This window comes from Empidonax traillii, unplaced genomic scaffold (genome assembly GCF_003031625.1).
Source record: "Empidonax traillii isolate 1590-97213 ecotype Southwest subspecies unplaced genomic scaffold, ASM303162v1 scaffold74:size2480735, whole genome shotgun sequence".
Classification (NCBI taxonomy): Eukaryota; Metazoa; Chordata; class Aves; order Passeriformes; family Tyrannidae; genus Empidonax; species Empidonax traillii.
Genome location: NW_020955267.1, coordinates 2,124,897 through 2,151,268, shown reverse-complemented (window position 1 = coordinate 2,151,268; position 26,372 = coordinate 2,124,897). Strand labels below are relative to the sequence as shown.

General features: G+C 47.2%; 3 protein-coding genes across 16 annotated transcripts in view; 1 reads left to right on the top strand and 2 right to left on the bottom strand.

Annotated features, from left to right (window-relative positions):
- Positions 1-5,172, bottom strand: part of TTLL5 (tubulin tyrosine ligase like 5) — a 133,822-nt gene extending 128,650 nt beyond the window's left edge. For 3 of the 8 annotated variants that reach the window (XR_003570892.1, XM_027880811.1, XM_027880810.1), the window contains exons 1-3: positions 5,056-5,171; positions 4,375-4,547; positions 619-728 (exon numbers count right to left, since the gene is read on the bottom strand). Coding sequence is in view for 6 of the 8 variants with exons in the window: in XM_027880811.1 (XP_027736612.1) it covers positions 619-728; positions 4,375-4,460 (196 nt within the window). In the remaining 2 variants the exon portion in view is untranslated. Of the gene's footprint in view, positions 1-618; positions 729-4,374; positions 4,548-5,055 lie in introns of those variants that run through there. The other 5 variants (XM_027880804.1, XM_027880806.1, XM_027880808.1 and 2 more) reach the window with 3 other exon arrangements.
- Positions 5,173-5,341: 169 nt separating this feature from the next.
- On the top strand, positions 5,342-7,850 carry ERG28 (ergosterol biosynthesis 28 homolog). Of its 2 annotated transcripts, XM_027880817.1 has the most exons (4): positions 5,342-5,558; positions 5,736-5,826; positions 7,042-7,160; positions 7,330-7,850. In XM_027880817.1, the coding sequence occupies exons 1-4, from the start codon at positions 5,426-5,428 to the stop codon at positions 7,407-7,409; spliced, it is 423 nt and encodes a 140-aa protein (XP_027736618.1). In that variant the 5' UTR covers positions 5,342-5,425; the 3' UTR covers positions 7,410-7,850. The 2 variants fall into 2 exon arrangements, with proteins under 2 accessions (XP_027736618.1, XP_027736619.1); XM_027880818.1 differs by lacking the exon at positions 7,042-7,160.
- Positions 7,851-8,379: 529 nt separating this feature from the next.
- The window catches only part of FLVCR2 (feline leukemia virus subgroup C cellular receptor family member 2), a 38,785-nt gene continuing 20,792 nt past the window's right edge, over positions 8,380-26,372 (bottom strand). Inside the window, exons 6-11 of one of the 6 annotated variants that reach the window (XM_027880814.1) lie at positions 19,937-20,047; positions 19,414-19,519; positions 18,845-18,956; positions 18,347-18,402; positions 15,329-15,427; positions 8,380-9,907 (exon numbers count right to left, since the gene is read on the bottom strand). In XM_027880814.1, the coding sequence (XP_027736615.1) occupies positions 15,344-15,427; positions 18,347-18,402; positions 18,845-18,956; positions 19,414-19,519; positions 19,937-20,047 (469 nt within the window). In that variant the 3' untranslated portion in view covers positions 8,380-9,907; positions 15,329-15,343. Of the gene's footprint in view, positions 9,908-15,325; positions 15,456-17,411; positions 17,720-18,346; positions 18,403-18,844; positions 18,957-19,413; positions 19,520-19,936; positions 20,048-26,372 lie in introns of those variants that run through there. The other 5 variants (XR_003570893.1, XM_027880815.1, XM_027880816.1 and 2 more) reach the window with 5 other exon arrangements.

Here is a 26,372-nt window from a genome sequence, read left to right as displayed (position 1 = left end):
CTCCAACTCAGAGCATCCAGAATGAGCACCTAGCTGTACACAGCCAAAAGTACTAACTCTCTCAATCCAAAATGATTGTTTTTAACAAGTTAGCCTTTTTAATTTAGAGGCTCTCCCTTATTTAGCCCCAAACAGGTTTGGTCTCCCAGTTCAAGTGCTGCCAGCAATCATTTTGCTTACGGCCTTCTCTCACTTGTGAGGCTGTAGATGCACAGATCTGTTACTACAGCTTATTGCTGTTCATACAACTGTGGGGCTGGTTGCTTTATTTCCCAGTGAAAACCCCTCAAAATTCACTGCAGAGACTCATTTCAAAGTTCTTAGCTATAGTGAATTTATACTCTAGTTCTAAATTCTAGCATAGCTTCCACATTCAATTTGCAAGCAGACAGTTCCAACTCACAGCACATCAAGAACCAATGGAGAGACAAATACGGACACTTGTCACAATCCAACTGTACACATTCACCAGCGGATCAAGCATTTCTGAACATCTCAGTGCTCAGAGACAAGAGAGGACTGCAGTTTCCTTCCTACCATGTCCTCTTCCACACCACCAAGAGAAGAGATTTTCACCTCATGCCTTCAGGTTAAAACCTGCCACAGAGTAACACTTACCTCCAATGAGGCGGAGGTAGCTGTCCTTGGTCAGAATGGCTTCAGCATGAAATACCAAGACGGGGATCCGCCTGCAGCCACCACCGGTCCACTTGATACATGGATGATCCCTGAAACGACAAGACAGTCAGTATAAGCAAGTGCTGAACCTCATACACACAGCAGTTACTTACAATGAGGACACAGCAATTCTCCATACTTGCCCATGTTTGCCTACCTACCCTCTGGGCAGGACACAGGCAAGCACACCATGGAAAATAATGGAAGAATAGTGAGGATTGTAAACACAGCTAAGTGACTTGCAGCTTGGGTGTGGAAAAATATGTGTAACATTCTAATTGTTGTCTATCCTTGTGTGTTTGACAAGCAGAACACCTGTGGTCAGGTAACACAGGATTCCAATAGACTTCGAGGCACCCTACTGAACATAGTTGAAATTCCTGTCCTGCTGTGGGAAAGGTCAAAGCATAGTGGTAAGCTACACCTGCAACAATCTCTGAAAAACAAGTGTGAACAGCAGCTTCAAGTGACTCTCTAGCAAGGACCAAGCTCCACAGTGCCTGTGTCCCTGCTTGCGTGCCTCTGCCCAGGTGCTGCTTTGGGGATCCCACAGTCAGCAAGGTAATGGAAATAAATCTACTCTCTGCGTTTCAATCTTGATTTCATGGTTGCTCCCAAGCCCAGCCTATGCTGACTTGCATACACACACACACACATACACTAGGCATCTGTGGCAGTTCCAGGTCCCACCCTAGCTAGATACCAGGTACCCACCAAAGCCACTCTATCACTCCCCTTTGCAACTGGATAGGTGAGGAAAAAAATATAATGACAGGCTCACAAGTAGAGATAAGGGCAGGGAGAGATCACTGACCAATTACCATCACAGGCAAAACAGACTCAACTTGGGGAAATTACCTGAACTTATTACCTATCACAATCAGAGCAGAATAATGAGAAGTCATACAAACCTTAAAAACACCTTCCTCATCACCCTCCCCCCTTCCCAGGCTTAACTTTATTCACAATTTTCTACTTCCTCCCCCACAGTGGCCAAGGGAGACAGTGAAGGGGGATTACAGTCAGTCCATCACACATTGTTTCTGCCACTGCTCAGGGAGAGGAGTCCATACTCTGCTCCAACATGGGGTCCCTCCCACAGGAGATAGTCCTCCACAAACTTCCCCAATGTGAGTCCTTCCCACAGGCTACAGTTCTTTATGAACTGCTCCAGCAGGGATACCTTTCCACAGGGTGCAGTCCTTCAAAAACAGGCTGCTATAGTGTGAAGTTCCATGGGGTCATAAGTCCTGCCAGTAAACTTGCTCCAGCATGGGCTCCTCTCTCCATGAGTCCACAGGTCCCTCCCAGGAGCTTATTCCAGCACAAGCCTTCCACAGGGTCACAACTTTCTTTTGGGCATCCACCTGCTCTGGTATGGGCCTTCTCCATGGACAGCCTGCCACACTATGGTCTTTACCACAGGCTGCAGAGGAACCTCAGCTCCAGTGCCTGGAGCACCTCCTCTCCCTCTTTCTTGGTGTCTGCAGAGCTGCTCCCCTCACATACTCTCACTCTTCTCTGAGCACAATCACCTCTGCACGGTAACTTTTTTCCTTCATAAATATTATCACAGAGGCATTACTATCATCACTGATTGGCTCAGCCTCGGCCAGCACCAGGTCCATCTTGGAGCTGGCTGGCATTGGCTCTGTCAGACACAGAAGAAGCTTCCTGCAGCTTCCCACAGAAGCCATCCTGTAGCTCATCTGCTACATAAACTCAATACAGCATCCTTGGTACTCAGCTATAAAGGGAACCTTCCAGATCACCCTCTTTTTGGGTTGTTCTTGCCAGCCTGAGTTCTGTTTAATTTGCATTTATTTTACTGAGTATAATTTGGGAGAAATCTCATGAGCTTTTACAGCTACAGTTCTCCGAATGTATAAAGCCTGAAAACAGGATCCATAATTCAGGATAAACCACAATTGCTGGTATCCACAGAACCAGCCCTTGCAATGCAGGTTTCAGACTCCAGTTTCAGAACTGCAGATCAGTGCAGTCTGCCTGGTTGTAATCCTGGACTCTCAAGTGCACAGAAAAGCACTAATGCAGAGTTGGAGGGACTAGAACAAGGTTGGTTCAACACAATGGATGAATTTGTGTGTTCTTTTTAAACTCCTGTGAGATACAGTGGAACACAAGTCCAAAATTCAGGAACAATGTCCCCAGTCCGCCACTCAAGCCACAGGCTCTGGGATACAGTCATCACTTCTGTGCAAAACAAACAAGGCAGCATTCAGAACTATCGTCTCCTCAGAGGAATTAAGAACACATCAAAGAAATTAAGACCTGTCACATCAAATTTTAAGATTGCCTCCCTAAGCAGGCTGCTGTGCAAGGAAAATAAACCATGAAAATGTTAGCCAAAACCAGAGACTGAGGGGTTGGAGAGACATCTTTATCTACACTAACAAGAAGAAATACAAAGACTGGCAGAGATACACAGAAGCATTTGTCCATAGAATGTGCAAAATCATTGTCTGCCAAAGGTTTGGAGAAATTAGAGAAGACAAAACACTTCCAACACAATTAAAAACACACGAACAAAGATAAAGGGGCAATTTTCTGATGGTGGTGGTGCATCTCCACCCTACCTTTTCCTAGAGCTAGGGCAAGGGCTCTTAGGTGTAGCCTTGGTCTCTTAACCAAGTTATTACCATTATCACCCAGACAAATTAACTTCACAGCACTCCCATGTGCTTCCACTACCTCTAAAAATGGTTAAAAAAACCCCAAAACCTACTACTGGGGTGTAATTAGCTGTTAAGACTGGAAGGGACCCAGGAAGCTTCCAGAATTTACACTACAAGCCAGAGCCTTATGTAAGTGGGAAATGAGCTGAGGCAAAAGGACAGGAGTTTATATTAAGCCTGTCCTGAGGATTTGCAGCAAGGCTCAATCCTCCCACTGACAGTCATTCATTCCTAGCATAACCCTTGGCCACTTGATGCAGACACACTATTAAAGTTACATTCTAGGTGAAGTCAGTTCTGGACCTTTCCATCCATGAGGATCTAGCAAGTCCAAGCCAAGCACTTGGTATGAACTGAAATTCCTCTAAATGCCTTAAGTTGCTGCAGTTTGTAACTGGGCACTCAGGCACAACGTGCACCCAAATGAAAACTAACAGGACATGTTACAGCCGAAAGAGAAAAGGGATGCTACTCTGGCAAAGAAAAAGGGAGCCACTTCTTCATAAGCAAAGATAAAAATGGTTACTAAAAAAAGTGGAACAAGCATAATTACTTATACTAGTAAGCAACATGAACTCTAGGAGTTGAGTTCTCAAAAGGCAGTTTTTAAAAGGACATAAAACATTGCATATCATTCTAATGTATAGATTTCTATTCTCTGCAGCAGTAAAAGCTAAAACAAAACAAAAGAAACAATCAAAAGAAAAAAAAAAAAGGACATAATCAAAAAATTTCCCAGCTTAGGAACGTGACAAAAAGAAATGAATGAAACTACAGACTTCAGAGCAGCTAAGGAAAAGTGCACATGCAACCCTGGTGAATATGGTAGTCTTTTAGGCTATAAATGTAGGCAGCCTGCCCAGAGGCCTGAGATCCAAACCAACTATCTTCCGCTTTATAGGCAGGAGGGTAAGAAATGCAATTGTCTTTTCAGATTAGTAAAAGTCCTTCAGGAAGCATAGGCACACAGAAACAGTTCAAAGGGGTTTTCCCTACTTACTCCAGTCCATCTATAGCATCTTCCTCCTCCTCCTCCTCTGAGGATGAGCCAGTTTCCTCTAGATCTTTAGCCATCCCGACTGGCATTTCCTCTTGCAGTTTTCATACAGCTCAGTCTCAGTAGCCACCAACACTCCTTCCTGGAAATTCAAGGGCTCTTGGAAGGAGTGTCACCTGCAAAACAGATTAAAAGCACGAATGCACAGCTGAGCAGAGCAGTGAAAGAAACGAAATAACTTCCATCTCCTGCCAGTACATATTTCTCACAGGACAATGAGGGCGTGTACTACAGGTTGTAAATCACCTCCTAGCCAGGAGAGTACAGGAAGAAGTATCACCTTCTAAGAGATTATTCCCCACCTGCCCGCGAGAGCCCCTCGAGCGCGTACCGGTGAAGCACGTCCCGTCCCGTCCCGTCCCGTCCCGTCTCTGCCCTGCCCCTGGCCGCAGACCCGCGCCAGGCCGGCCCGGCCTAACGGGAAACGCCTGCTGAGAACAGCCCGCCGCCCAGGGCCAGCCAGGCACCGTAACGCCTCCACCGGCGCGGGAGCGGACCTCCGGCCCCAGGGTCGGCTGCGGCCCGGCCTACCCCGCGCCAGGCCGAGCACGGCGACCTCCGGCGACCCCAGAAGCGCAAGAACGCCGGGACCCGCACGGCAGCGGGTCGCTGTGCCCGCCGTACCTGCCCCGCGCGGCGGCCCGGGCGTACCCGGCGGGCCCGGCCCCTCCCGCCGCTTCCCCGTTACCACAACAACCGACGGGCGGCCGCCCCGCCCCCCGCGCAGGCGCCCCCGCCGCCTCACTGCGCAGGCGCGCTCACCGCCTCCCCACACACAGTGTCCGCGCGGGGGGCGGGGCCGGGCCCCGGGGAGAGGCGGGGCCGCATCCCGCGCTGCGAGGGATCCCATTGGCGGGGGTGTCCCTGACGTCACGTGGCGCGCGTGGAGCGGCGCGCAGCGTCCAATCGCAGCGTGGGGCGTTGTCGCGCGCGGGGCGGTGCGGGAGCGCCGCGGGAGCGCCGCCGGTAGCGGGCCGGGCCCGGGCGCGCGAGGATGAGCCGGTTCCTGAGCGTGCTGCGCAGCTGGCTCGTCATGGTGTCCGTCATCGCCGCCGGGAACACCCTGCAGAGCTTCCGCGATCACGGCTTCCTTTCGGAGAAGCTGTACACCGCCAGCCCCGGCCTCGGTAAGGGCAGCGCCGGCCGCCTCGGCGCCTGCAGCTCTGCTTCCAGCCACGGGCTTTGGGCTCTCCTCGGGTCCCACCTGTGGGGCCCGGAACCGCCTGCTGCTCCGCGCCGGCGGGACTGGGGGTGGCAGGCGGGGCCGAGCGTGGTGTCCATATGGTCCTTCCTTCCTTGCACAGTGAACGGGCTCCAGGCTCGGACCTTCGGCGTCTGGACTCTGCTGTCGTCAGTGATCCGCTGCCTCTGCGCCATTGACATCCGCAACAGGACGTATGTAAAGCAGTGCCCGATTGGTTTGCTTACTAGTCACAGCCTGAGCAGCTAGCTTAGAGGGCAGCGCGGAGAAGGTGGGGAATCAAAAGCTTTTTTTGAACTTCCTATAGTGTTGACAGCCTTCCCTTGAAAAAGCTCAAATAGCAGTACAGGATTTGTGTGATAGCAGCTGCTCCCTTCTGCCTCCGTGGGGACAGTCTGCGTACTTGATCTCTGTTGTTAGCTCAAGCTAAGTAGATCTGAGAGCTTCTGTCACAAATTTCTGAGCTCCAGCTTGGAAAGCATTTTCTAATGGTGTTTCTGTTCTGTTGATGAAGCAGTTGCTAATGCTGTGGTCTGACTGAAGCTCAATACTTTTCGTACTATGACAGCTCAAGTGAAGACTGTGGCAGGTTGATGCACCCCCTTCCAGTGGCCTTAACCATTGCCTTTTTCCACACGCTCTTACTTGGCGAGGACAAGGCCTGAGATGCAGCTTGGTGCTGAGGTGGGAGGCAGGCCATTTCTCCCTTTGCTAACAGAAATGTTTCTGAGAGGGATTTCCAAGCAGGCTGACTCAGGGTCTGTGCTAGGCAAAGCCTTTATTGGAGATTCCTAGAACACACTCTTTTGTCACCACTTCCCTCAGCTCCACAGCAGAAGTCACTGTTCATCTGGCAGCACATCCTTGGATTGCCTAGGCTTGTCTGAGATAGGGAGGTGCAGGGATTCAATTATGTGGTTTTTGGGGGTAGTGACAATGCCAAATACCATTAAGTTGGTTGTTCCTTTGCGGGATTTGATCTTGCATCTCTTGGACTTGCTCCCTTTCATCAGCTGTGGGCCCTAGAGCATAGCAGAGCATAGGTGGGAAGATGTTGGGTGATGCCAAATCCTGTCACCCTAAGTTCTCTGCTCACCCAGTTCTCACCCTCTTTTCGTGGTTGCATATAGTTCTCACTTCACTAGTGCCCTATTCTTGCTCTCCTCTCTTCACCTGCCTTCAGGCCAGATAATGCCTGTGACTTCCAATGCACCGTTGAACACTCTGCCCCATTCTCCCCTCAGCTGTTGCCCAGGGAGTTTTTGCACCTCACTAGGCAAGGGACTGAATGCCCTCTGTGCTGCCAGTGAGGGCAGAGTGGACAGCATGCAGGTTTGCCTCTTTTCCACTCGACCATACTCATGCCCATAGTATGATATAATAACCTGTTTTCTTCTGCTCTCCAACAGCCTTTATCACATCACGCTCTTTACCTTCTTTTTGGCCCTTGCTCACTTCCTCTCCGAGGTCTTCATTTACCGCACTGCAGCCTTGACAATTGGAGTTATGGCACCCCTCATGGTAGCAAGTAAGTATTGCTCTGTATCCTCCCCCCACAAACTCTCCTTGGACCTATGAACCCCCAGAAAAACTCCCCATGCAGCTACAGGCTAAGGGCAGGGAGGGGATGGTGGGAGAGAATGCCTCATCTCTTGTCCAGCATTTTCTACACAACTCATCCTGTATCTCCATCACAGGTTTTTCTATTATGGGGATGCTGATTGGGCTGCAGTACCTGGAGGTAGAAGCACTATCACAAAACAAGAAGAAAAACTGAAGGTGAAGGCTCTGTATAGGTCAGCATCATCTTCTGTCTTCACTGCCAGACTTCAACTAAAGCTCGGCTGAACTTCTCCAGGACACCAGTTCCAGTGGTGGATCAGTGTTGGACTCTGTCAATCACTGTTCGTTACCAAGTCTTTTTTTCTTGTCCATGCAACATTACAACTGACTGATATCAAAGATGCAAAGGAGTTTGTGTCGGGCTTGTGGGGGGCACTTGGTGACTGACTCCCTGGACAGAGGCAAAGTCTCAGGCATGCCCAGTGCACTAAGGACTTCTCTCCCAGTGTAACTGTAGGGAGAAGGTGCAGGGCTACCCAGGATTCACTGAACACTTTGGACCAGAAAGAGAGAATAGGTGCTATCCTTGGCACTGCTGTGTAACTTGCATGTGTGTGTTCGTCAGGGGCCATTTCTAATAAATGACAAAACTGCAGCACGCTATGTTTGTCTTTCTGCTACACAGAAGTGGGTAGAGGATCAGAGCCGACAGTGGCTTCTGCTGTATGTTGCAGGATACATCATCTCTCTTTACAGCAAACCTACCTTTGCCTGACTCCTTTCCACAAAGTTCCATGTCTGACTGCTCACATCACACACACAAAGAGGGCTGTTGCAGCTCTCCCTTCCACAGCATGCTGGTGAAAGCAGATTTGAACTGTAGGCATCTGTGAGCAAGGGCTGAGCTACCTCTGTAGTGAACTCTTAACTGTAGAAGATGGTGAAAACAGGAACAGGTTGCTTAGACCTAGACAAAATAATGCCCAAAACAGTGGACTGCACACAGAAAGTAGGAAAGAACCAGCAGGAACTCCTAGCTGGGAAGACAATTCACATACAGAAGAAAGAGAGGAAAAACTCAGAAGGGAAGAAAAGAGCACAGCAGTAGCACTGGGCAGAAAGATGATTTTTCCATTCTGCAAAACATTTTGTGCTATTAAAAGAGCCACATGTAGATTGTTTCAAATATTTAATATGAATGTGTCAGGTTTTGTTGTACACTTCAAATGATTTTACATTAAAACTTCTATTTAAAATCATTCTAAAACCCCATCCTCAATCCCAAACTACCAAAGATAGGACTTTAATCATAGAATATGCTGAATTGGAAGGGACCTATCAGAATCAAGTCCAACACCTGGCCATGGGCAGGATACCCCAGGAATCACATCATATGCCTGATAGCATTGTCCAAACACTTCTTGAACTCAGGCAGGCTGTATCAAAATGCAATATATCAAAAGACTGTTATAATTTCACGCAAAAAATGTTTTGTCAAAAATGGTATGTCAGAGAGGAGTATTTTAACTGTTTCACCTCAGTGCAGTTTTTGTCCCCTCTCTCGAAAGATAAATGAATAACTGCATGATTTAAGGAGTATAAGGACACTTAATGTCTCCACCAGGGGTGGGATGCTGCAAAGGAAGGAGAAGTGATGTAAGGATCTGCATTTATGTTTACAAGATACACAGCATACAGATGGGTAGTGTCTATAAGACACAAATGCTGGTAAGAGGGCAGCTTCCACACTGGAGCAAATCTGGATTCCCATCATACACCTCTCTATGGCTGTGAAGAGCAACACAGCCTTGGCTGGTTTTCTCAAAATAACACTTCACAAAAGTTTTTATGTACTCTTGAAAAATGCAAAAGGCACGTTTTTACTAAGATGGAAGACAGTCAAACTTGTGGTTTGACTCACTTCTGTTACTAATGTAGTGATGAGCTAGTCTTAGGTTGCATAACTAGTCCTTGCCTCCAGGTAGAAGGAGGCATATTGGTATCTCTCAATTACTCCTAATAATGTAGGGACATCAGGCTAACCCCAGTGAATTCTGAGCAGAGGTTTTTCCAAACTGAGAGTGCTTCATCTGGGAAAGCCAAATAACACAAAGAGAGCTGTCAGTGGCTGATGCATTGCTTTGCACTTGCTGGTGATGTAGAGGCCTCCACCATCACCTGTGCAACAGAGGATCACAGGCACCGAGGCAGACCAATCCCTCTTCCCGAGAGCCAGCTGAAAGCTCTTGTAGGTCTACTCACAAAGTGTGGTCCAGCTGCTGCATTTCATGTCCCAGTTGGCCTGTGAGAGGAGACACAGCCGCACGCAATGTGCCACCCTCATGTGCTCAGGGCTAGCCTGGTACTGTGGCTTTTCTCAGCACATGTGGTTTTTCCAATGGGGTGAGACACAGTGGGTTTTCCCAACTTTTTTTTTCCCAAGCAGCAAAGTCTCCAAAACAGCAAGATGCAAAGGTGTAACTGAAGAGAGCAGCCCCCTTCTTGTTTTGCTCTTTCATTCTCCACAAGCAGTTCACTGGGCTCCTGTCCTGATGCTTCCTCCCATTTATAGGGCACATGTCACAGGAGGGTGGTGCAGGTAGCAAAGATGGGAATGAGGGGGGCTGCATCTCCCAGCTCTGCCACCCCTCCATTTCACAGCCTTGATTCCTCAAGAACTATGGGATTAGTGTAAGCTTCTGGCAACACTTTCTGCAAGTCAGACAGAACAAACAATATGGTTAGGATCCTGGGTGGCCAGACCCAGGCTTCAGAGGCATCAGCTGGCCAGAGCCTGCCTAATTTTTAACTCCCTGCTAGTATGCAGAAATCCCCAAAGAAGAATCATCATCCTCAGAGAGTGCAGCTGGTTCCCTTTTCCTTCTCCAGACACTTTGACTGCCCAAACAAGGATCACTGGACCAGCAGGGTAGTGCAAGGGTCCAAATTCCATTAGGCTACTTGCTTGTAGTTGTCAAAGCACTGCTAATACACTGTGAAGCTGATACCTCCAATGGCACCAGCCCCACAGCCAGCTCACCAACAACGCTTCACTGTGACACAAGCTCAGGCTCAAAGCAGTGAATTGCAGGGCTACTTCCCTGGGAAAGGGAAGGCATTGGGAACTCCTTCATGCCATGAGGAAGCACAGTGTCGGTGCAAACACCAGAGAGAACCGGCATCCCATGCATCCTCAGGAGGCTCAGCACAACACAACAACTCTGTGTCCTTCCTCTGGCATGTCTGAGGCCTCAACTCCCAGACACATTTCTGGTTTTGCTCATCTTCAAGTCTTTTCATCCCCACCCACACTGCCCATTCAGGACTGGTACCATCTGTCCTGCTTCTTCCCTATCCCCAGCTTGGATTTATGGGCTGGGATAATTCCACAGAGTTATGCCTTCTTCGAAGTTCCTTAGTCCTATCTTAGAGAGCAAACATAAACAGGTTTTTTTTCCTCCACGAATCCTGTAGAAGAACTAGCCTGAAGAACTTAACCCTAACCTTAAGATGGAGGGAGCTGTAGAGTTATTTCCCAGAGGAAAAGCAAGGAAAACAGAGACTGCTGCCCAATTACCACCACTTTCGCAATTCCAGTTCAGCCTGCCTGGCTGGAGCTTGATTAGCTCTTCTGAGCCTTTCTGGGGTATGTTAGGATTAAACCCGAGACTTCTCCCAGGGGATTTCTGATACCTCTCCAAGTTCTGATTCTGCCCAGCTGTCACCAGTTCGGAAGACAGAATGCAGACTTGTAAAGGTGAATGTGGAGTTTCCCGCAGCCTGGGCTCTGAGTTTACTCACTGTGGGGTAAGACTGACATCTGAGGCAGAAGTCAGAGGTGCATGAGAAAGAGGATCACATCCCCAGTGCAGTTCAAGAAAAGTCCAGGCAGCAAGGAAGCAAGACATATGAAAGAGTTTCACTTTTAGCAGGCTCTTACACAAACTGCAGGTGAAAAGGTTTTATAGAGGTCAGCAGCAATATCCCAAAGCAAAGGAGTGAGATCAGGAAAGCTTCAAAGAGATGTCTGGAAGTGAAAGCTGGGAAGCAAAAGCCAGGAAGTGCAAAGAGGTAATTTCTACAAGGAGGAGGAGTAAGGGAATGCATGCAGTAATGCCACACGTAGGAATAAGGCAAAAACTGCATTTAAACTTGGGAAACTCCACTAGAATGCACTATGGAAGCACTTCAGCAACTCTAAACAGGCTCCCCAAGAACCTCTGGTGTCTGAGCACCACTCACCTGCTGTGGAGCTACAGGAGCAGAGTTTTAGAAGATCAGCCAGTTTGCAAGGCTCCACCACCTTAGGAAAGGAAGGCTGCTCTCACAGCTGGCAGTCACAGTACTGGAAAAGGGCATAGAGATGGCCTGCCTATGGCTTTGGGACAGATGGAGAAGGCTATTTGCCACACAGAAAAGAAGAAAGGGAGAAGGGAAGTCTGGAAAGCAGAGGATGGGTACACATTGTTTGTGCCTGCTGCACAAAATTCCATTTTTTTATTGGCACTATTTCACTAGAGACTAAGCATGGTACTGCTTCCAAGGGGATCCAGTAAGCTACTGAGGGGGAATGCTTGTCCTAATGCCCTAAGCCAGCCTCTAAATCACACTAACTTTGGAAGGAAAAGCAACATGCTTTTGGGTGTTTCACTGCAATCCATCGGATGAATCTTTGCATCCAGGCAAACATACAACCAGCAAAAAAGGTACTTGGCACTGATCGAGTCCTGACTTTTCCTCTGTTATCAAGAACATGTTTCTCATACACACAAAAATCAATTTATCTACTACTCTATTAGATGGGCAGACAGGAGTCTCAAGTGCCCTGAACACACATAAATCAAATTTACAAGTTTCAAAGAGGCCTAGCAAACCCCAGTCTGAACAAAGAGACAGTCCTGCCATTTTAGAATCCTACACTCTAAATGATAGGTGCTTTCCTAAAAGCTCTCAAAGCTTAAAAGTATTTCCAAACATAGTCTAAGACTTTTCTTGAACAATTCAATCCTAAGTCAAAAGAAACCAAAGCTTAAAAGTATTTCCAAGCAAACATAGCCTGAGACTTGAACAATTCAATCCTAAATCAAAACAACCTGTGTCAGATCAGTAAAGGTGCTTTTTCAAAATGCAAAGAAACAATGACAGAAGGTTTTCATGGATGCTGGAAACCAGAAGGAAATGAGCCCAAGCAGTACACAGTATATTCATGAGTATAATGTGTGTGCTGAATCAACTGACACTACTATGAAACCTGAAGGCACAAGTTGGAATCGCTTCAGATGCACTTACAACAAAGGGAGCACATAAAGAGTCTCATTACCGTGTAAAATGGGCACTTGATTCAAATGTCCTGATATTGGAAAGCTAACCCAGATGGAGCTCTGGGAACTGAGGTAGACAAAAGTGGAAGGATTGTTGGGACCACACTACAGTTTTATTAATAGAGGGCAAGGAGTACACAATGCCATTAGGCTAATTTAATCTACTAACTGCAACATCTGTTTAATTATAACCATTAGCAGACGAGAGCACTGATAGAAGACAACCTGCTACACAGCCAATGATACAGTGCATCAGTGGGAAGTGTGAGGACTGCACAACTCTGCATCAGCTCTGCATGTTCTGGAAGCTCACAACTGACCTTAAGATCACCAATTCCAACTATTAACCCAGCACTGCCAAATCCACCACTAAACCGTGCCTCCTAAGTGCCACATCTACATGTCTTATAAATACCCCCAGGGATGGTGATGCAACCTCTTCCCTGGGCAGCCTGTTCCAATGCTTGACAACTTTTCAGTGAAGAATTTTTTCCTAATATCCAGTCTAAACTTCATATGGTGCAAACTGAGGTTGTTTCCTCTTGTCCTGTCACCTGTAAGCTGGGAGAAAAGACCAACCCCCACCTTGCTACAACCTCCTTTCATGTAGTTGTAGAGTGCAAAAAGGTCTCCCTTGAGCCTCCTTTTCTCCAGGCTAAACATCTGCAGCTCCCTCAGCTGCTCCTCATAAGACTTGTGCTCCTGACCCTTCACCAGCTTCATTGCCCTTCTCTGGACATGCTCCAGCACCTCAGTCTGTCTTGTCTGAACACAGTACAAGAGGTGCAGCCTCACTGAGTATAGGGGGATGATCCTTTCCCTAGTCCTGCTGGCCACACTATTTCTGACACAAGCCTGGATGCCACTGGCTTTCTTGGCCACCTGGGCACACTGCTGGCTCGTGTTCAGCAGCGGTCAACCAACAGCCCCAGGTCCTTTTCCAGTGGGCAACTTTCCAACCACTCTTCCCCAAGACTGTAGTGCTGCATGAGGTTGTTGTGACCCGAGTGCAGGACTCAACACTTTATCTCGCTGAATCTCGTGCAGTCGACCTCAGCCCATGGAGCCAGCCTGTACAGATCCCTCTGCAGAGCCTTCCTACCCTCCAGAAGATCAACACTCCTGCCCAGCTTGGTGTTGTCTGCAAACTGAGGGTACACTTGATCTCCTTGTCCAGTTCACTGATAAAGATATTAAAAAGGGATGACCCCAATACTGAGCCTCGGGGAACATCACTAGTGACTGGGTGCCAGCTGGATGTAACTCCATTCACCACCACTCTTTGGGCTCAGCAATCCAGTCAGATTTCTACCCAGAAAACATTGTACCTGCCCAAGGCATAAGCAGCCAGTTTCTCCAGGAAAATGCTGTGGGAAACAGTGTCAAAGCCTTTAAATCCAGGTAGACTACATTCACAGCCTTTCCCTCATTCACTAAGTGGGTTGCCCTGTCATAGAAGGAGATCAGGTTAGTCAAGCAGGATCTGCCTTTCCTTGGGACTTGTTGGGACCTCGTTGCTGCACAGCTGAAAAGTCAATAATGGATAATAATCCAAGGGTTGTACCAGGGAAGGAAGCTTTCTCTTCACATCTTTAACCTGGGCCTCAGGAAAGCAGCCAATTTCCACAAGAAGTAGGTCCAGTCTGCATATTGGGCCTTCTGTTCAGAAGGGAATCTCCAATGAAGATGACCAGTCTTTATGGAAGCAGTTTTGACATAGGGCATCTATACCTGAGCTTAATACTTGAGCTTTGCTTGCAGTGTCTGTTTGGCAACTGACATGTCAGTGGTAACACTGGCAACTGCACCAAGTTAACTGCTGACAAAGGCGATGACATAAACTTCAGCCATCCAAAAAGTTCCAGTATACCCCAAGTGGGTTTGCCCAGCTCACGCAGCTACAGCTCCTCAACTACTTGGTCCCAAATCAACACCACACGTGCACCCTGCTAAAACTGCCAGACTGCAGCATGGAGACAGCTTCAGAAGCACTCCACCTAGAGAAGAATTTTTCCCTGCACATGGAACTCTTACTCACACTTCCATCAAAGCATAGCAGCTTCATGGTCTCTGTCTTAGCAGGATTAAGTCTGGATTTCCCAATGAATTCACTCTGGTTTTGCCTGTTAGTCTTGTTGGCTGTGGCACTAAGTGATACACTCTACAAACACCTTGAAAAGCAAAGGGTAGCATGGTTAACTTGGCAGACCAGCCAGTCATGTGAAGCAGAGGACAGTGAGTAATAAAGCCCAGTACCACCCCAAGCAACAGCTGAGCAAATGCCAAATGCCACCAAGATTCACAGACCAGCAAGCACAGAGCTTTAAAATTTTCGGGCATTCTTATATCAAATGGCACCAACCCAATGACTCTGTTATTGCTAGATGTTTATAAACTTCCTTCTTGTTGGCCATGCACCCTGGTTGTGATCAAAGCCCACTCTTTACAGAGTTCCGGATATCACCTCCAGCCAAGAAACTGGACTGTAAAAGTAATGTCAAAGAAGAGTCTCCAAATGTTTGTACCTCCTCTCCCCAAGAACTGATCGACAATTCAGTTCTCCATTTGATCCAGCACCAGGCTTTGCCTTGCTGCACCTATTTCAATCTCTATGACTATATGACATGAATCTGGTGGGATCTGCACCTTGTTGTTGGATGCTGTCTTGTCTTTCCTCTCAGGTGAGTACCTGAGAAGGCCAGAAAGATTCTTGATACTCTATGGCCATTGCTGTCACCCCAGAAGCGCCATTGGCTTGGTGCCTGTCCACCCCCTGAGTGTTCAGAGAAGTAGATTAGTGCAGTTCTCATACCTTGCTGTATAAGCGCTAGTGAGCAGGAGTGGGAATTGATGGGTTACAGTTACAAGCTACAGTTCCATAATCCATGATCTGATTGCTGCCTTGGAGTCTCTGTAACAACAGTCACAAGTCACCGTCCCTGAAAATATGAAGGCAAGTAGGGAAGGAAATGAAAGTGGGGCAAAATAGGAAAGAGAAACAGGGAAAGGAAGAAACCAGTAAAATCACCCAAGCATGTGTGAGGCACAGAAAAGCTCCAATACCTTACTCCATCAGAACTCTCCACAACAGCAGCACACAATGCCCAAGCCCAGCTGGCTGATCCCTGGCTGAGCCATCCATTTAAGTGCCAAACACCAGATTTAGCCTACCTTCAGTAGGTTGAGCACCTGCAGTTGGTTGTTAAGCTTGAAAAATAGCCAGGTGAGCTCAGCCATGTGGGGGCCACATTTGGGACTGTGGAGGGTGTCCATCATAACTTCCTCAAAGCATGACTCTTGGGGGAAGGAGTCTTGACTGACTGAGACCTGTTACCTCATATACATCTCTCTGGTTCTTACTACTGTCAGTTCTGGAGGCTTTTAGGATTATAAAAATGACACCTGTGCCACCTTTACTCTGGTCTCAATGCTCTTCCCCCTCCAGCAGCAAGCTCTTACAACAGTATTTAGACTGAAAGATTTATACTAAAAATGGCTTAAGCAAAAATGTACAATTCATCTGGTGAGAGAAATGTCTGACAAACAGAAAGGACCTTAGTACTGGTATGCATCACCTTCACTGCCAAAAGACCTTGGGTACTTTCCTGGGCCTTCCACATATATGTTATGAATTATCTCACTATGCCACCAGTACCTCTCATTACAGCCCTGCTGCCTTAGGGCTTGCAGAGGATGGTTTGGCCTTACAACTCATCTTCTGCCCTTAACTTCAGAACAGTTAATGGAAGGATACAAGCAAATGGGTGTGTACCAAAACAGACTGGTCTTTACTCCAGTTCAGCTTAGCTAAGTGTGTTGCAGTTAGCTGCATTCACACTAGGGAGAGCAGTTGTCTTCTAGCTTGGTCCTGTAGACCATGATGCTCACCACTGCTAAAATCAACCAAAGTTGTAAGACTCAGAGCAGAAAAAGAAGGAGAAATAATGTTTAAGTTATTACAGTAGAGTGGGAGAGGGGCTTGTGGTGACATTGTGGGGTGGGGGGGAAGGGTAAGGTTAGGGTGAATAGTGGGTTTTTCTGGGGCTTGGGGGATTTAGGATGGGCAGGGGCTGTGGGAGGTATCCGAGCCCCAGGTGCATGCAGAGACCCCTTACATGTGTGCCTGCCCCGCCCAGGGGTATGTTGGGATCACTTCTGTTCCAGCATTGTTGCAGTGAGGGTGGGATGTGATGGGCTTGTCTTGCCTACGGCTTCTGCCCAGGAATGGTTTGTTTTGGGATTATAGCATCTTGGAAGGGTGTTCAGGGCAAGGAAATGTCCCTGTGTTAGAGTGTAGGAGGCTGTGGGGGAAAAGTAAGGAGGGAAGGGCTTGTCCATACTATTTCAGTGGGGAGAGGCCTATATGCCCTTATGAATAAGGGTTGTGAGCTGTGCTGGTGGTGGTATTTGCCTCCGGTAGGGTCTCCCATGCCAGACAGGTCAAAACTAAAGGGTCAGATAAAGTGCGTCCATGGGCAGGATGGGCTCACTAGCCTTCTGGCAGTCATCCCAGGAGAAGGACAACTCTAATTTCAAACCCGGGTAGATGGAGCTCACTTAGCCCTGTAAGGCCATCCATCCAAGAGAGGGATACTATAAATTCAAACCTACATCCTGAGGACCTCGCTGTCACCGTCCAAGCTTGCTAGGCCCTGGCAGATAAACGTCAGGAGTAAAGGGTGGGACCAGTTCTGCACAAGCTGTGCCTCACCTAAAAAATCCACTGAGCAAGCTTGAAGGTTACAGTGGGGGGGAAGGGACTCCTATATCAAAATTGGATAAGTTGTACAGCCTTTTTTCATCCAACTACTGTAGAATTATATGTACAAGAACTACTCAAGGTAGCATCAACTCCCTTATCCTACCCTCTCAGTTCAGTAAAAATAAAACCAAAATAAATATTAAAAAGCATGTATTTTGTAATTGAAAATCCACCTTCCTGAGCAACCGGTCAGAGAAGACCTGCTTCTTGGACTTTCTGGTCTTTCTCCAGACTGGACTGGTTAGATTCCCTGGATGAGGGCAGCACTGTCTTCTGAACAGAGCTGACTCCAGCCAGCAGAGAACTGAGATTTACACACTTTGCTAGTCATGGTCACTGATGGCTTCCTGAACATTGAGTGGATATCTCTGCTAATGTCATAGAAAAGGAGCCCAGAGCAATAAGGAAAATAGCCTCAACCAACCAGTCCCCTCCCTTTCCCTGCAGGAAGAGCTTCTAAAAGTATCTGTGCAATGAGTTCGCTAGAGGTCCCCTCCCACATGCAAACAGCTGCATTTATTGCACAGCATGTCAAAGGGACATCATAGCCGAGTTCTGGTGTGCAGATAAAAACTAGTAGCTTTGTCCTCAGCACTCTGCAAAGTGTGAGGAGCCAGGCTGCTCAAGCCCTCATTCGGGCTCTGTAATCCAGCTTCCTCCAGTCACATATACTGAACCCCACTTGGCAGCTGATGGCAAGGAATAAGAAGAATAACCCTAGGTGCCTAGAATTATTTACTCAGCTCTAAAAAAGGGCAAAGCACTGAAGGGCTCAACACATTTTCAGGGGAGACAAGTGAGCAGAGCAATGCTCTACATCTGGCCCTAGCCAATACAAAGATGTGTGAAGCCCTGCAGACTCACAGAGGATCAGAGCCTACAGATTCTGCATGACAGTGAGCAAAAACAGGCCTCAGCAGCTGGCAGAGCTGGAATTACATCCACCTGTCTGAAAATGCCAACAAGGAGCTTCCCCACAAGCCAGACCCTTTCCTAGAAAGGAGAGAGGTTGCGTGTTGTCCTGAGCTAGTAACGGGCACGGCAAGGGTCGAAGGGGGGTTTACTCACTGTCTGTTCATTTTCCAAATTGGCCTGCTGTCTTCGAAGATCAGCCTTAATGAATGCTGGAAGAGAGGGAGGAAGAGAGATGTGAGGGCAGTTAAGTCACCATGCAGAGACCAAATCAATTTTCCCAGGATTCAAAGGAGCAGCAGAAGTCCCTTCTGTTATGTTACGGGGAGCAAGGGACCATGTTACGGTGAGCAAGGAAAACCATTCTCCTGGGTGAGGCTGAGAGCACTTCTGAAACGAGCAGGATACAGATTCCTTATTGCAGCATGCAGAAGGTGCAACCTTGAAACCCTACCAGCAGCCAGAGCAAGAAGCCTTGGATCTTCTTTGTAACACAGACCAAATGCTTAAAGAAGAACAATAGCATTGCTACAGGACTGCTGTGTGGGTTCTGCCCTTTTCTGCAGACACCACGGCACACAAAAAGCCCTTCAACTCATATGCCAAGCCCAAGGGGAAAAGTCAAAGCAGAAGAACACTGAAAAATTAAATTACCTGTCATAACGGTACCCAGGAACAGGAAGGAACAAAGAAAGAGGTTTCCTGCCTTCGTTCCAAAGCGATCCATGATTTGCCCTTGGCCAATGGTGAAGGCAATACCAAAAATCTACAAACAAACAAAGCCAGTGTACCGTTATTATAAAGCAGCCCAAACAGCTTCCCAGCTTTACCAAAGTATCAGACCATACAGGCCAGCCAAATAGTTGCCCTAGTGAGGCTAAAGTTTGGTTATAGACACATCCAGAGGCACCTCCTTGCAGCTGATGGGATGACAAATGACCCTTAAGACTGGAATTCCACCTCTCACTGGAGAAGAGCCAAGTCCTAGGCTGTTGGAGCAATGTTGGAAAAGGCAAGATGGATTTTCTTAAACAGAAACAGAATGTTTCTGTTTGCCACTAGAAAAATACTATGAGGAACACAAATCAAAAAGCCAGGTCTTGGGGTGCTTAGACCTACAGCACATTACACTAAAAATGGACAAGAAATAGAAGTCAAGGCTTGGAACTACAATTTAATCTCTGCCTAAAAAGGGGCAAGCAAAGGGAAGACAGCACACCTACCTGTGCTGAGACATTAAGGAGCCCTGATGATGTTCCTTCTGATTCTGGGTATGTCAACTCTGCAGCAAACTCAAAGCCCAGGGGAAGGTATCCTGTCATGAAAAAACTGTAAAGAAGCACATAGAAAGGAAGACTCAGCAACGGCCGGAAGGAAGACTGAAGAGGCAGAGTACAGCCCAGAGCTCTAAGGTGCATCACCCCCAGCATGGTCAAACAGCCACTTCGGCCAACATGCTTTTCATTCTTGCCCCTTGGTCATCTACTGGGCTGCAGTATCCCTGGTTTTCCAAATGTTTCCACTTGATTGCCTGGAACAATTAAGGCAGCTCAGCAGGGTCACAATAGGGTCCCTGACTCTAATGAAACACATACAAGTGAGAGATCGAAAGAGCAGATAATTTTTTCCTTAAACCATGCAGGAGCCATGCACTTGCTATGTCTCTCCCCAGTCCCTCACACACAAGCTTGGCCTCCCTGCTCATCCTCCAATGTGTTGAGGAAAGCAGCTTGCACATGAACTTACCCCAGCATGCCAGCAGTCACAAAGACCACCCAGAGATGGCCTAGGCTCAGAGTGAAGGTGTAGATTATCATTCCCACCAGAGACATGATATAGACGACTAGTGTTGTCTGTCTGCAAGAAAAAAACAATCAGATTTTTATTTAATCCAGTCCTCCTTTTTGCTCACAAATCTTGGTATAGTTTGTAGCACATGGTTAAAAAAAAATTTAAAAGAAGTTGTACAGCTCTCTTGACACTCCTACCAGAGACAGAGGTACTGGACTGACAGAGAGCATGGAAGGACCTGTGTACACAGCAGAGCAGAAGAAGGAAAATCCTACTATGGGCTGACAGGTGCCTCATCATGTACTGTACATGCCACTTAACAGGGAGAACAAAAGCCAAATAAAACAAATCACTAATCTTTCATGGGCACCCCTCGCACTACAACCAGTTAAACATGCAGGAGCTAAGAAGATGGAGCACTCTCAAGCAAGAAAAGCAAAGGAAAGAGGTGTCAACACTGCTACAGTCTTATGGGCATGTATTTTTCAGTGCTGTCCGAAACAGTTTCATTGCTGCTCCCTCCTGTTGTTTAAACTGCCTGCTGTATTTGGAGGGTGACGTGCAAGCCAGGTTGCCCTCACAGCCTCACCCTGGAGCCATGGGATAGTGCTAGTTCCACAGCCAACTGCAGCTAAGACACAAGCTCTTGTCCTTGTGCAGAGGAGACAAAGAGACCTCGTGCTCAGGAAGCATGCCAGGCAGATCCTGGGAACAGCCAAACCTGCAGCCAGGCCACGCAAGGATCATCAGTGGACTCAGTGTTGTGAGACACATGCAGCAGTCCAGGCCAGCCTTACAAGATCCAAAACGTTTAGCAATTGTCCTCCCTGACTAGACACCAAGGAAACCCTTACCACATCAAAAAGACCAAGGCTCTTTCTAGTACAAGAAGCAGCCAGTAGCTCTTCAGAGTACATAGTTTTTAGGAGGGAAAGGAGAATCCCTTACCTGACTGAAATTCCACCAGGATTTTGATAGTCGAACAGTTATCAGAGTTAATAAATCCTTTTTGCCATTGTCTTTTAGGAAGAAGTGAAAGGTATAACCATGAGCTGCTTGTGTACTTTCTACCAAATTTTAGTCTTAATCCATCAAAGAATGTGTTTTATACCAGTTCCTAGAATTCTACTGAAGAAACTAAAACTCAAACTATTTTCACTTTTCCTTTTTAATGCAAATGACCACTGCCAAAAATCCAACTCCAAGTGGGCAGCCAATATTACAAAATATGTAATAAAATGTTTCCAGTATACTAGATTACTAGAGATAAATCCAGACTAATCTAGCTAAGGTTCTGTTCTCCCTGACTGCTGCAATGACTGCAGTCAGTGGGGTCATACTTATATGTCAATTCTTATCCAAATACAGACTTTAGAAGCTAATTTCAGGCTTCAGCTATTGATCCATCCTTACAAAGGTTCACCAGACACATTTATTGTATTGAAAGACTAAATATTTTGCTGTGACAAGTAATTTTGTTGTGTACCAAAGGAGTAGTTAAATCCCTTAACCTCCAGAATATGTTCTTTCCAATGTTTTCACAGAGGAAAAAAGTCATCTGTGAAGGTAGCATAAAGGGATGGCTTACTTCTGTTGTAATTCACTGCAGAGAGCTGCTACATGGCTGGCACACAGCCTGGAGGCTGCAGAAGAAAGAGCTAAAAGATTGGCTGGGCAATTAGAGAGCAGCCCCAGAAAGTCAAAGAGATACAAGTAAAAGCCTTTATCTGCTCTATACGGATTCCTTAGATATCTCCCATGAGTTCTTATGTCTCACAAGCCTTAACAAGCAGCCATGGAGAAAAGGAAAGGATGAGGAAAGGACCTCAAAGCTAGAAGTAGAGCTCTTTGCTTGGGTTACCCAGACCAAGCTTCAACTGGGTGCTCCTTCCATAAACAGGAGTCTCCAAACTACATAGCAGTAGTAAAAGACACAGCAGTGCTAAAATACAGTGCAGGCCTCCAAGAGGTGGCTGTGGCCCTAAGAAGTTTAGTCGCTGCCAGCAGTGACACTCAGCTGGGTTTTGTTGGCTTTTTTTTTCTCCCCACAGCCCATTTTTGGCTCAGTGCAGAGGTCTTAGGAGTCACACAAAATCTCACTCAGTTTCCTAAGCTTATGATTCAAGTATTCCTCGTGATTTGTATCTGATTCTGTCGTGACAGTTGCCAAAAGTTGTACTTTGCCCCTCATCTCCATGCAAAGGTGATGAACAAGATAGTGACCAGGTGTGGTTGGGACTTTGTTTCACATTGATGCTATGTCATTAGTCAGGGTGCAAGAAAGAAGTTCCCAGAACATGCAGTGCACCGCTGAGAACTAGAGCAGGCAGGCTCACAGAAGCAGACAGCTCTTCAAAGTGTTCTCCACTGAAACTGCAGAAGTAAACGGGGGGCACAGCAGAGCAAACTGATCTTGCCATGGGTACCTCATCTAATGCACTTTAGCTGGATCTAGGGGACTAGAGTTTTCCTCACTGACCTCCCTAAATCATTAGGCTGCAGAAGGATAAAATGTATCAACAGACCCTTGTGAAAAAATAAGGCTGCAGGCTTGAGTGCTGTGGGAATCACAGAGCAGGAAGTGCCCCGGGGCCACTCGCCCTGCTCACCACAGTCCCCCACGGGAGCTGAACAGACAGCTCTGGAAGCAACTCCTGCCTCAGGAAACAGCCTTAAGCACACAGGCAGACTTCTGCTAGACCAGACTTTAGCAAGACCTTGCTCCCTCGAGCATACCACTGATGACAAAAAAGGAGGTTTAGTACTCAACAGTCCAAGCTAGACCCAAAAATTTTAAGAGGGTTTAACTAAAATACTGGTAGACACTGGTGCATAGGAAAACAAAGAAACCGCTGGGGAAAGACAGTGAGGCAGGGTGTTACTCAGGAAGTGGCCTTTGTTACCACATTTGCTAGAAGACAAGAATGCTCTGTGGCCCTGGGGGCACTAGGACATGGAAAGAATGCCCAGTTTAGCTTAATAAGCCTCTTATCATAGCCATAAATCTTATGAGAGGGAGAAAAGCACAAAGGAGAAGCAGATTCACAGAGGACATTGGCACTGCAATCTGGTATTTTTAGCAACCTGTTCCCATGATGGCTTTATAGGGACTTATTATCATTGTCTGGAAAACTGACAGTCTACTTACCAGGCTGCCTAGTGCAGTGTGTATAAGTTAGGAAGTTAGGCGTCCTGCTACATCACCTTAGGAAAGCTGGAGTTAATCCAGCTCTGCGCTCTGGAGTTTGGGAATGAAGCCCCATGCACCCATGTGGAAACATTGCTCCAAAGGCACTGGTGCCAAGTCTCAGTGGCATAGTCAGAGGAAGATCTGTGAAGGAGCCAACATGCTTGTCACTTAAATGAACCTAACCTGCCCTGACACTCATCTGCCCTCCCACTCACATTCCCTACCCTTCTGAAGAGGCAAATTAAAGGGCTCACGCAAGGGACTGTGAGAAAAGAGAGACTTCGGAAGAAAAGAGCCAGAGAGAGCCAGCATGAGCAGGGAACAAGACTGAAATGAAGAACACAACTCCTGCTGTTCAATCAACTCCAGAGGAAGCCTCAGAATAAGGAACGGACCTGGCCCAGCCCAGCCTTGTCTCAGAAGGTCATTTGGACAAGGAAAGCCAAAGTGACAGGACCAGACTGCAGCTGTGAAAACACGAGTCAAGCAACATCTGAAGCAACAAATGAACAAGTGGGGGAGGGAGGGGGCAGGGGCACAGCCATGTGCAACAGTTTTAGCTGCTCACTGGGATGTTGTGTGCAACTCCAGAATGCTCTGCTGTAGACTGGGATGACAGATGTCCTCCACAGGCTTTGCCACGAGGACAGCACATTACAGGTTGTGCAGGACCCTGAACAAAGGCCTTGTCCCTATGCTCCCAGAAGAATCCCATTGCTGAAGCCACTGAGGTGTCAGATGCCAGAGAAGAGATGAATTGGAGAAGGTTGGTTTCATTTTCCCACCCCCTCATCCTTTGACACTTGGTTTTATGCCACTTTCTTCCTGTATAAAGGTCATAAAAAAGGATAGCCTTGGTAAATCGTTTATATAAAATATATGGAAGGACAGGGCGAAGACATAAGCACAACATAAGGACTAACCTGAGAAAGGACTACAACAAGATGGCCCAAATTTCTGGTCAGTCTAGGCTGAGAGAGATCATTCACCTTTCAGTGGAAGAGATCCAAGCGCCCCATTCTCCAATATCCAAGTCTTTCCTCCTCCCCCAAATTTTAATGCACTTTGGACCTGTACAGACCTAAGTTCAAAACATCGCTTGGGGTCCTCTGCCTAGTCAGTGGAGAGAGATGGATATTTCTGATGTCTTGACTTACAGAGATGCAGCAATGAAAGCGGAGAATGCTGACTGCAACCAGCTGGATGTGAGGCCATGGGAACACCGCACTTGAAACCAAAGCATGGCCAAAGATGATTAATTCAGTCCCCAAATACCTCATTCCGAGCCAGACTCTCCTACAAATAGCAATACACCCAGCAGTCTCCAGGTGTCACAACCCCATCCCTCCTCTGAGACGGGAACCTGAAGGATGCACATGGAGCCCCATTTAACTTTATGTCAAAACTTTAAAAGTCTTTTCCTAAATGATTCAATGATTCTAAAACATGTTCTTTTGAAGAGCTGGGCTGCTCTTAACAAGCCACACCACCAGAGACAACCCTAGTTCTGGCACTGCTTGCTCATCATTATGTAACTCATGTATTTATTTTTATTGACCAAATTTGTGCCTGCTAATTCCAAAAGCAAGAATGGAGCAGGGGCCGCTGCAGGGATTTGCCTGCCAAATAAGAGCAAGAATGAAAGGCCATTTGGTGCTCGAGCATGACAGATGGAGAAAGCCTGACTTAGCAGAGCTTCACCCTTTCAAGGAACTGCTGATGGTACAGTAAAGATCAAACACACATGTGGAGCTCTGCAATTCCTTCTGTTATTAACCTTCCTCTGCTCCCCTCAATCACAGCTGGATCCCATTCATTTCCTTCCCTCTCTCTCCAAGCTGACTAAAAAAAGGACTTGATATCTCTCCTTCCTGATTTTCATGTGCTTACCACTTCATTCTTGACACTATCTCAGCAACAGAGGGAAGGGGGAGGGTACCTACCTAGAACATCTGGCATCTTGACAGTTTTTTTAAATAGACGTTTAAATGGGGCTAAATAAAGACTCTGTAGCGCTCTGAAAAAAAAAATGTGCTAGTTTCACAGAATTCCATTTCGTGGTCTGCAATGGAGAACAAATTCTTAGCAGTGTTTTTCCTCACCTAAGGCTAAATCTATCCCCAGATAGTCCCTAGGGTCTGTAGGATAAATTCTATGGGTGGCATAGTCCTATTTTTCTGCACTGTCAGCCAGCTCTGCCTACTTATGCGGTCCCTCCATGGAAGCAGGGGACGTGGAACAAAACCACAGGATTTGTGGGTTTTTCCCCTCTCCCATTCTGCCAGATTTCAAGTCCCAGCTCTGCCTGGTGAGCAACAAAGCTCTTCAAGCTTCTGTGCCACAACTTAGCCTCACTTACAGAGAATCAGGAAGACCATCCAGTCTAGCAGTCCCAGTTCAGGCTACCTTACCACTAGCCCTGGGCTGGAAAGAGACACAAGTTACATTGAACGGTTAGCTAGTGCAGTTCTAAGAGTTCTAATAATTGTGTTTCTATTTCCCAGGACTGCCAAATGAGAACTCAGTGCCACACAACCATCTAGAAACAGCAACAAATGACCCGCCAGTCTCTGTATTAGTCATCTAGTCCTCTTTCCTATCACCCAGGAGTCCTCACCTACCATTCTTTCTTATTAGAGAAGCCAATTTTCTCTCTATTTTTGATCCCTGTACTTTACAGCTAGGGCCAGAGGCCACTTCAGAAGTTGCAAGCCCACAGCTAGCCAGATTAATCTAAGCTGTCTACTATGAGAATATACCTTTCTGGCCCAAGATACCAGGTAGGATAATGGCAGTAGGACTCACCCGGCTGAAGAGCTGCTGCAAAGAAAAGAACCCCAAAACTGCCTTCAACTCATCACCAGCACATCACCAGTAAAGCCCTGTCTCACCAACCTGCTCAGACAACAGGTTATAGCACAGTTCTCAAAGCCAGCAGGGAAACCAAAAAGCTGATTACAGGGACCCCAGTGTAAGACACAGGAGGCTCTCTACATCCCCCATCAGTGTAGTCTCATTGACTACAGAGGTCCATCAATGACATCCGAGTGCCTGAGGACTGGGAGCTGCAGGATAAGCAAAGAATTAACCGTCCCTTTGCAGGTGGCAGGGTATGCTGGCCAGACCTGCCTTCCCAACCCGCCAGGCAGCAAACCCAGAATAATCCACCAGCAATCCCAATAACCCTTAGCCTGCCCTAAA